The sequence below is a fragment of the Vitis vinifera genome, chromosome 9 (genome assembly GCF_030704535.1).
Source record: "Vitis vinifera cultivar Pinot Noir 40024 chromosome 9, ASM3070453v1".
Classification (NCBI taxonomy): Eukaryota; Viridiplantae; Streptophyta; class Magnoliopsida; order Vitales; family Vitaceae; genus Vitis; species Vitis vinifera.
The window spans coordinates 11,235,476-11,246,608 of NC_081813.1; the positions used below are offsets into that span (position 1 = coordinate 11,235,476).

The 11,133-nt window shown below is 34.7% G+C and overlaps 1 protein-coding gene across 1 annotated transcript; it reads right to left on the reverse strand.

The window, feature by feature from the left end:
- Window positions 1-8,518: 8,518 nt before the first annotated feature.
- Window positions 8,519-10,602, reverse strand: LOC100854265 (ribonucleases P/MRP protein subunit POP1). The gene is made up of 4 exons (XM_019222021.2): window positions 9,872-10,602; window positions 9,323-9,419; window positions 9,039-9,146; window positions 8,519-8,952 (listed from the first exon to the last, which is right to left on the reverse strand). Exons 1-4 carry the CDS (start codon window positions 10,309-10,311, stop codon window positions 8,638-8,640), a joined length of 960 nt encoding a protein of 319 aa, XP_019077566.2. The 5' UTR covers window positions 10,312-10,602; the 3' UTR covers window positions 8,519-8,637.
- Between the last annotated feature and the right edge of the window lie 531 nt (window positions 10,603-11,133).

An 11,133-nucleotide genomic window follows, 5' to 3' on the forward strand; every position in this document is an offset into this window, starting at 1 on the left:
AGCATGTTAACAAGAAATGAGCAAATTTATTTGTTGGGAATACTTTTTGTGAATAATTTCAAATCCAGGGTTGTGATAAAAGGAATGATGATGGTGCAAGTTTTGGTCCATATAAACAAAAGAGTATAGCTATAACCTGTGCTAGCCAATAATTTAGCAAAACCCCTGTAAGGGTTCCACACATTTGAGGCATAAATCACATTGGCGATGCTTTATAATTTCACTGTAGGACCTTCCCTGTTTCTTCTGAGTTAATATTTACTTAGAACTTGATGAAACCTCTCTAATGCTTATGTGAATGTCTCACATTGCCGATGCTTTGTAATTTCATTACAAGAGAATAGAAAATGGATAAACTTCCAACTATCAGATTGACTAGGTGTGCTGCATATTGATTAATTTTATCCCTGGAAATTGAATTCTAATACCTGTAGCAAGATATTTTGGAACATTTGAATATGTGAGGTATTTGGAACCTTTAACTAGGGCCCTCTAATCGCTGATATTGTATCTTGCAACTTCAATTGATTAAAACCTGAGTTCATAAAAGAGGCTTGGATTTGGCAACTTCAGTTGAGTTGGGTTTTAGACAAATGAGCTTCATGTTTAGATTGAGCTTGGATTGATTGCCAACCTGATCCGACCCACCAGAATTGCACCCTAAATTTTATGCCATCTTAGTAGTAGAGTTTTCATTCATTTCCTTAAATCAGTTCCAACTTTTTCTATCAACTGATAAACGAATTGATCAAGAATGCCTATCATAAAAAAAGAAAAAAAAAGGAAACGAATTAGATACTAATGGTTCCCTATTCTTACAGTATTTTATACTGGTGTAACTCATCCATTAATATGTAGTACAACATAATATATTGAAACTATTGAACATGTGAACCTGTCTCAGGTTTTGAGTAACTGGCAATGTTAAAAGTTTTTGGAATTTATTCACAAATATACCAGATAATAGGAGGATCTACTGTGTCCCATAGAGTGCTACTAGCCTACCACAGTATTCTTTATCAGTTTTTTATATAAATAAGATATTCAACTGCCAGGATTAATACATCTCAATGGTTAGGATTTTCACTTAATCATTATACTATGTTTCTGTTTATGTTGCCTTGCTTTCAATCAAAAAGTGGTGTGTTAAGTTTGCTTATTATCATATTATCATTTAAGCTCTGTCTCTCTGTCTCTCTTTTTTTTCTCTCTCCTTGCACCCCGTTTCTCATTTATTGGAATGTGAGGGAACAATTTTGTTGACTTCTGGTCAAATCTGAGTGATATTAACATTCTGATTCTAGTGTTCTTTAGCTTTCAGCATCATTCTGCTGGAAATTATAGTTGATATAAAGTTGTTTATTGTCTAATTGTTTGACCTGTTATGTTCTCAAATCAGTTGTCTACTCTCTTATGTCTTCAAACAATTTCTTTGTATAGGTTTGAGTATCGAACAACTGGAGAGACTTGCTAATCCAGGATTTGCAATTCCACTAGTTTTTTTTTTCTTTTTTTTTTATGATCAAACAAGCTAATACATTAATCTAATTCCAATTAATTTGCTTGAGTGAGACTGGTTGTTTTAGCATGCAATACATGATAAGTTTTTAGTAAAAAATCTTTAGTTTTTGTTGACTTTATTGCATAGGTCTTATTTGGTAGATTTCTTTGTACTTTTAAGATAATAACTACTATGTTTTCTTCTTTTTGCAGCGAACAAAAAGGTTTCAGCTAACAAATTGAAACAACAGGCAGTCAAGGCTTCCTACGAACATGAAAGACAAAATATGTTGAAACTTCTCAATCAATACCTTCTTATTCTTACCCAAATGGGGGTATTATTTCTTCCATGGTTTTAAAAACCGGACCAGACCGGCCGGTCCGACCGGTCGAACCGTCGACCGGTGAATTTTCCGGTTCGGTCCGTTTCAATAAACCGTTTGTGGTTGAACCGGCATTGAACCGGTCAAACCGACGGTTGAACCGTCGAACCGGACAAACCGTCCGGTTTTTTGCAAACCGGTTACACCTTAGAAACAATTTTTTGTTTACCATGTAAAAGGCCCATTCCAGGCCCAATCTAAGGCATTCCCTTCTCCAGGTCCCTAGACCTTATGCAAAGATAAAATTAACACTTTATATGGGCCATGCCCACAGAAACCCAATTTGAAGCCATTTTTTATTTTAAAATATCACTTCAACTTGGGCCATGCTTCCGGGCCAGGCTTCGAGGCCCAACTTGGTGGCTTGTTTGGACTTGAAGGCAAGTGGGAAGCTATTTATAGAGCACATGGAGCACATAAAATTCTTGTGCTTCCGATGTGGGATTGGGAATGAGACTCATTAGAAGAAAACATTGCCTCTTGAGGGTTGGACGCACGGAATTTGATTTTATTTCAAATTTTTATCATATAAAATCTTTAAAAAAAATGTAAATATTTAAATTCATGTTTATTTTTATAATAATAATAATATAATAATTATAAAAAATAATATAAATTAATTAATATAATAATTTTAAAACAATAAAATACAAAGACAAAAAGATAAAATTAAATATTATAAATTTTTTTTATCTTAAATATATATTCTTTCTTAAATATTACTTATTTCTATTTAATCAAATTTAAAATATTAAACTTTATCACTTAATTTAATTTAATATACCAAATATAAAAATCAAACATTATTAAAATTTGTAATTTTATATATTTTTAATTTTTATAATTATTTTAAATTTTATATAATATATAAATTATATATTTAATTATTTATTACATCACCGGTTCAATAGCGGTTCGACCAGTGAACCGTGAACCGGTAACTTTTCCGGTTCGATCACCGGTCTGGTTTTTAAAACATTGATTTCTTCTCATTATTTTCCTTGTTAATTTGGTTACAATTGAAGTGCATTGCATTAGTATTGAGTCCATAGTTTTGATTCTTATTCCGTTGGTTTTGAACTTTGAAGTTTAATTAGACAGTGTAACATGTCCAAAAGAAAAACAGTAGAAAGTTCAAAATTCTAAACCATGTTTACTTCATCTTGGAGATCCTCCTACAAGACTAATTTCCACCCAAATGATTAGATGTTGTTAAATATTATTTGACTATGTGGCTAATTTCTATAGGTGCGGCCTTATAAAATGTGGATTGAAATGGAAAATATTGAGAAAAGGATTGTAGAAATCATTGCTCAGAATAATATAAAATGGCTTGTTATGGGAGCTGCAGCAGATAAATATTATTCAAAGTATTAACCATCTATTACAAGTTCTTATTGTTGATTGCATTGATTTATTTGATATTGTTGTAGAATTACTCGAGGCTTCTACCCTAGACATTTGAGATAAAAGTTTTGTTGAATTTAGTGGAATTTCTTGAAGCTTCTACAAGAACTATCCAATATTAGTGCACAAGTATTGTTGCTCTGTAGGAGGCCTCTTGATATAGCCTAGTCAGTTATACATTGCTATGAAGATTAACCCAATTTTAAGTCATCAAAAATCAGCTCATTGTAGTGTTATACTTTTCTTTTCAGCATTTGAGGAATTAAATTGGCAGACATATCTTTTCAATATATTTCTCAGGCAGTTGATAAAGTTGGGTTATTTCTTTTATGTGTTAGAATCAATGTTGCTCCGACGCTTCAAAAAATATGATACATGTAATGGGGTATGGATTGTGAGCTATCGATAGGAGCATCCATCAAAGAAAAGAGGAACACATTCCTAGTATACAGGAAGTTCCACAGTATACTTTCTTAATTTGTTCCTCTTTTGAATTATATTTCAAAACAAGAAAAGCACTCACATTGCAGATGCTATGTTATTTTAACAAATCATTTACCCAAGCTATGAAAAAAAAAAAAAAAAAGAAGGAAAATTGGATGCTTTGATAATTTAGCCATGTCTTTATATTTGAGGATTAGATGAATTGATACCTGAACACATTGGAGATTGATAAAACTTATGTATCTAATTGAGAAACTTATTGGTGTTAGAATTATAGTCTTATTGTGAACCTTTAATATCACTGCCTTCTAACTAGATAACTTCATCCTCTTAGTTATTTAATATTTTAGAAGTATGAATTCTGTAAAAGAATTTGAAGACTGTAGCCTATAACAGCATGATTGAGAATGAAAATTTCAGCAAAAGGAAGAAAATGTTTATTTAAAGTTAAGTCGCTTGTTGTCGTGATTTTAACTCAAGGCATTAGCTTTGGTATGTGCTTGTCCAATTAATTATAATTAAGGTATTGTTTTTAGGCTGATAACATTAAAATGCCCTGATAACCTTAAAATGTGCAGATATCAAAATAGCTAAAACTTATACCAATTTAATTGAACTTGCATTTGCTTTCAGTTTCTAAATTTACTGATCCAAACTCATGAAGATTGCAAGAAAATGGTTGAGGTCAAGTCCTTTAGAGAAGAAAGCGGAGCCTGAGACATCTTTTAAAATTTTGACCAACCCAGCGAGGGTGGTTCCTGCTCAGGAGAAGTTCATTAAATTTTTAAAAGAAACCAAATATGTCCTAGGGGAAAAACTCATAAAGAAAGAAAAAAATTTGCATTTGTGTTGAGCTAGTACAATATGATTAGATTCTGTAACTCTTTTGTATTAGTGAACTATGTTTTGGTTCTTCACTTACCTTACCACCCTCTCCCCCATATTTCTCATAAGCAAAATAATGCTCTCAAATCTCTCCCTCATTGTAACTGTGTAAATGTGGATCTAATTGAAATCGGTCTTATTTGTTTCAATCCAGTAACTTGATTTTTCTTCCTATTTTTTATGATGGGTTATGATGTTGAATGATGCTTATATGATAGAGTGTGAAGCAAATACTTTTGTGTGCAAAATTAGGGATAAATAGTTTTCATTGAAAACAAATCTCTACTCTTTAGTGCTTTAAACTTTTTCATTTCTTTCACTTTGCTGAGAAATTAATGTTTGGGATTCACTTGGTTGTATGTGTCTGTGTGGAGAATTGAACATTACATGGGTACCTCTCTACAAAGATGCTCCGGAACAATTGGAAGACAACAACTTTAGATAATCTTTTTGGTTCCCAATCACACACCACCACAAGAACAGAATCTCAGATAAGAGATGATGAACTCTTGAGCAATTTTTTATTTTGTTTTCGCCAATAGGAATATCTATGATGGTATTGATAGGGAAAAAAATAGATACATTTTCCATAGATATAATTGTCAGCTTTATATTTCAAATAAAATAGATTCCAAAGCTTATGATGTGTCTAAAATTTGAAATTTATCTAATGTTATGACCTTTAATGAACAAATTGTCTTATGCTTAAAATGATTGAGTGAGCATTTTCAGTTTAACAAAGCTGATAATAATAATCACAGAGGTCCTTCTTCACACTACGACATATACATTCTACACGTTGATATTCATAACACATTTCCAGAACCTATGTTAAGCTAGATATTATAATAAGCAAAACACATGCTACAAAGAAACCAACAAAGAAAGTGATTACATATAGATATGAAATAATTTAGAAGGGATGTTGATCATGAATTGGAAGTTCAAACTTTGGTTTGCTAGCTGTTGAACTTTCATCACTTCTCTTCCATCTTGGTGCATAAAACACCCAAGCTCGGACAGTTTCCTCTCTAGAAGTATATGATTTGTAAAAACTCCCCTTATAAAGAAGGACATTCTTTTGACATTCGGCCCATGAATTGTACACTCCATGTCTACGACCGAAAAACACTACATAGTATGTTTGATTGTTCGTCATCTGATGACATAATTGCTGTTGGTTAATTTTTGATAATCAAACAAGTAATAAATATTGAAAAATATAGTACAAAACATATATAATTCACATATGTGTACCACATTCTAGGATAATAACAGTCATAACAAACTACAAAATTTAAAATATAACAAGTTATGTTCAGGAAGGAAGGTTCGAGGCTTGGGAAAGGTAGACCCTAACTTCAACTCAGGTAGTACCTAAGGTCCCTTAAGGTAGTACCTAAGGTACATTAAGGTAGTACCTAAGGGCTATTAAGGTAGTACCTAAGGGCCATTAAGGTAGTACCTAAAGGCCATTAAGGTAGTACCTAAGGTATAGTCCCAAAAAACCAAAGGTGAACCACTTGACCACACAAGAAAATCACATAATGACATGGTTTAAGGGTTAGAAAGGCAGGTTCGAGGCTTGGGAAAAGTAGACCCCAACTTTAACTAAGGTAGTACCTAAGGTCCATTAAGGTGGTACCTAAGGTACATTAAGGTAGTACCTAAGGGCTATTAAGGTAGTATCTAAGGTACAGTCCTAAAAAACCAAAGCTGAACCACTTGACCACACAAGAGAATCACATAATGGCATGGTCTAAGGGTCACAAAGGAAGGTCCGAGGCTTGGGAAAGGTAGACCCCAACTTTAACTAAGGTAGTACCTAAGGTCCCTTAAAGTAGTACCTAAGATACATTAAGGTACTAGCTAAGGGCTATTAAGGTACTAGCTAAGGGCTATTAAGGTAGTACCTAAGGTACAATCCCAAAAAACTAAAGGTGAATCACTTAATCACACAAGAGAATAATATAATGGCATGATCTAAGGGTCACAAAGGAAGGATCGAGGCTTGGGAAATGTAGAACCCAACTTTAAGTAAGGTAATACCTAAGGTCCCTTAAGGTAGTACCTAAAGTACATTAAGGTAGTACCTAAGGGCCATTAAGGTAGTACCTAAGGCACAGTCGCAAAAAACCAAAGGTGAACCACTTGATCACATAAGAGAATCACATAATGGCATGGTCTAAGGGTCACAAAGGAAGGTTCGAGGCTTGGGAAAGGTAGAACCCAACTTTAACTAAGGTAGTACCTAAGGTCCTTTAAGGTAGTACTTAAGGGCTATTAAGGTAGTACCTAAGGTACAGTCCTAAAAAACCAAAGCTGAACCACTTGACCACACAAGAGAATCACATAATGTCATGGTCTAAGGGTTACAAAAGAAGGTCCGAAGCTTGGGAAAGGTAGACCCCAACTTTAACTAAGGTAGTATCTAAGGTCCCTTAAGGTAGTACATAAGGTACATTAAGGTAGTACCTAAGGGCTATTAAGGTAGTACCTAAGGTACAATCCCAAAAAACCAAAAGTGAATCACTTGATCACACAAGAGAATAATATAATGGCATGATCTAAGGGTCACAAAAGAAGGATCGAGGCTTGGCAAAGGTAGAACCCAACTTTAAGTAAGGTAATACCTAAGGTCTCTTAAGGTAGTACCTAAGGTACATTAAGGTAGTACCTAAGGGCCATTAAGGTAGTACTTAAGGTACAGTCCCAAAAAACCAAAGGTGAACCACTTGACCACATAAGAGAATCACATAATGGCATGGTCTAAGGGTCACAAAGGAAGGTCCGAGGCTTGGGAAAAGTGGAACCCAACTTTAACTAAGGTAGCATCTAAGGTCCCTTGTGGTAGTACCTAAGGGCTATTAAGATAGTACCTAAGGTACAGTCCAAAAAAACCAAAGCTGAACTACTTGACCACACAAGAGAATCACATACTGACATGGTTTAAGGGTCACAAACGAAGGTCTGAGGCTTGGGAAAGGTAGACCCCAACTTTAACTAAGGTAATACCTAAGGTCCCTTAAGATAGTACCTAAGGTACATTAAGGTAGTACCTAAGGTACATTAAGGTAGTACCTAAGGTACATTAAGGTAGCACCTAAGGTACATTAAGGTAGTACCTAAGGTACAATCCCAAAAAACCAAAGGTGAATCACTTGATCACACAAGAGAATAATATAATTGCATGATCTAAGGGTCACAAAGGAAGGACCGAGGTTTGGAAAAGGTAGAACCTAACTTTAACTAAGGTAGTACCTAAGGTCCCTTAAGGTAGTACCTAAGGTACATTAAGGTAGTACCTCAGGGCTATTAAGGTAGTACCTAAGGTACAGTCCCAAAAAATCGAAGGTGAATCACTTGACCACACAAGAGAATCATATAATGGCATGGTCTAAGGGGCACAAAGGAAGGTCCGAGGCTTGGGAAAGGTAGATGGACATGTCCATGATAACAACTTACAAAGAATTTTTTAATTATATGTATTTTTCTCTGGCATTTAGATGGACATGTCCAGTGTGCTCTTTTTCCACAAAGGAGCATACAATAGGTCACATGAACTCCACATCTTTTTCCTATTGTTCTAGGATAATGGTGGCAAGAGCAAGTCTATATGCTGTAGATCTAAGATTCCTAACCAGGACATATATCTCATTTCTCCTTTCCTTCATGGGCATCTCATTTCGCTGCCTACTCTTCTCTAAGACGAGCAAATAAGATTGCTTCACAAAGAGCCTCTGTCTTAAGCTTCTTGCTGCACATGGATGGATACCAAACATAAAATAATATGATATGAAATTTACAGATAAAATAAATAGAAGTCAGACAGCAACAATAAAGCAGAAAACATGAAAACCAACCTTCCTCGTACAAAACCAGTTGTAACCCCAGCATCATATAAGACAAGGATATATATATATTTAAGAGTTGAGCATCATACATGCACACTAACAGTACAGAGGGATAATATTGATAAGTATTCACTTTTTTAAGCTATCATATAGGAAGAGTTTATTCACAAGCTACTCTTCATAACAAGTAAGCACATAGAGTCTTCAAAAGGGGGAAAAAAAATCAAAGATAAATAATCTCTATAGTTTACCAGTTTTTGACAAGCAAATTTCAAAGCATCACATCCTTCATTGAAAGCTGAGGCATGCATCCACACCCATAGTTGGCGGAAGGAAGAAAAACACTCATTTGTCTGTGTGTTGTTAACAGAATCAACATCATGTTCTGCTCCAATACCTATATCATTTTTCTGTATGGGTCTCCACATATAGGTTACAGGGGCGATTGATTTAGAACCTGATGCTCCAACATGATGAAGCTACAAAAAAAAAAAAAAAAAAAAAGGAAAGTCTATCCATATGTTTGTTTCATCATTCTTGAATTGAAGAAGGTGCAACAACCTACCATAGCCCTTCCATGGGCAGCTCCAGAAAGCCCAGAACATAAAATATCCTTAGAGTGAGCTGATGGAGAAGGCCTTAATACCATGCCTAGAATTGAAAGAAATGAATCCTGGAAGCATATAACATAATGAACTAAGTTTACTTATGCAAAAGAAAAGAAAAACCGAAAGCATTGAAATACCATTTCCAGGCATACGGTACTAAAATAAAAATACTGCTGAAGTAACAAATTAAGAGACAAAGCTACAATTGAAATGGTTGTGATTACAAAGAAATGATTTATACCTCTGGACCCTCCAATTGTAGGGCAATGTGGTAGCAAGCTTCATGTACAAGAGTTCCATGTCTGAACCACTTTAAGAGAGCCCTTGAACCCCTTCCTCTGCATCATTTTAGGTAAAAATTGTCCAAATCAATTCTTTCTCATATACTCAAAGAACAAATGGAAGTTGAAATAAAAATGTGAAAAGGGTAACCCAAATTGGTTCTTTATCTAAGAGACCTCTCCATGAAAAAGAGCTCCCCAGGTTAATGGATGTTTGCAAAGTAATTCCACTACAAACCCAAATCTAAACATATTAAGGCTCCATTTCAGTCTTCAAGATTTGAAGGAAAGTACCCTTTGAATCTCAGAAAGTTTGAGACAAGTACAGGGAACAAAAAGGAGAAAATCAAGAAAAGAAAAAAGGTTTAAACTAAATAAAAATTTTCATATCTTTTATGAACGTATAAAATTTTAGATAATTCGAATTTGGAATTTCTTCCCAAATTTGTTCCCTTTTCAATACCAAATGGCCCAAGAAGAATCTCCAAACAAAGACTAGAATGCATTACCTGCCTTGCAAACCCACAGGTAGGTAGAAACCCCAAAACTTTGTCATTGTAAAGCGCTTTGCATGCCAAACATGGGTTCTCAGCCTCTTGGTACCATCCCCGGAAGTGGAGTAACCATGTTCGGTGTTTCTTCTCAATTCAACTCGCCGACGAATACGACGAGGAACTTTCTTGTCATCTTTCTCCGAAGTCGCAACTTTGCCTTTATCAACCACCCCTATTTTCTCCCTATTTCTGAATCTCTTGTTTGCATCTCTGTTATCATGCCCAGTGGTCCTTCTTCTCTTGTTTCTTTGAGATCGGAAATTGTTGTTCAGCCGATTTGCCACAATTGAGTGAAGAGCCTCAAGTTCAGCAGCTCGGGATTCTGCAAATTTCTCAACATTGAGACTTCCTGGAGGTGGGGCTATCGATGATCGTTTGAAACCATCAGTAGCCATTTCTAGGAATAACACCCAAATAGAGATCAGGAATGGCGGCGGCAGTATGGCTGAAACGGTGAGTGGTGCCGGTGTTTTTTGAATGGAGATGCGTTTGTGTTAATGGGGCTGAGTGAAGGCGGCGGTGATTAGGATGACGGCTGAGCAGCACCGGCGAGTTTTCTAGAAACCTGGATTTTTGGCGGCAGCCCTGGCCAGAACGGAAACCATTCTTTAGTTTATTGTAAGTTAACTACCAACCCGGAATCAAGAGAGAATTAGTTAAGTTTCGAATTGTTCTACTGACATGGGGAAGATTTGCCGATGACATAGAGAAATTTAGGGGCAATCTGGGAAGAGGAAAGTAAACAGCAAATTGCGTATTATTTTACCTATTAATAGTTGGATCTCATATTTCATATATTCGGATTTTCAAAATCATATATTTTCCACATCAGAATGCCAAAACACAAGTTTCTCCCATATCTTTTTTTTTCTCTCTCCTTGGTGGAAAATAGTATATGTAAATTTTTTATTTTTTTCTGTTTTATTTTTTTTAATTTGAAAAATAAAATAAAATAGTAAAATTTAGTATAGGAAGTACTACAAAAAGGAAAAAAAAAATCTCAACTTTTTTGTTTGATAATTTTTGCCCAAAAAAAAATATAATAATAATAAATTTGAAGAAATATATGAGAAAATTTTAGTGGGTTTAAACTATTTTTTCATTTTTTTTTTCACTCTCTTCTTGTAGATTTCTTTTCCTTGAGATTTTTGGGCTCAAATTTTCCCTACTAATTGTAATCCTATAATTTGGATAATATGACACATCACAAATTGAAG

Excerpts from the sequence above, each read along its gene's own strand:
- LOC100854265 (XM_019222021.2), bottom strand. The coding sequence starts at position 10,311 with ATGGCTACTGATGGTTTCAAACGATCATCGATAGCCCCACCTCCAGGA. Across the intron at positions 9,420-9,871 it reads CCTGTGGGTTTGCAAGGCAG|AGGAAGGGGTTCAAGGGCTC; the intron begins GTAATGCATTCT and ends AAAATGATGCAG. Across the intron at positions 9,147-9,322 it reads TACAATTGGAGGGTCCAGAG|GATTCATTTCTTTCAATTCT; the intron begins GTATAAATCATT and ends ATATGCTTCCAG.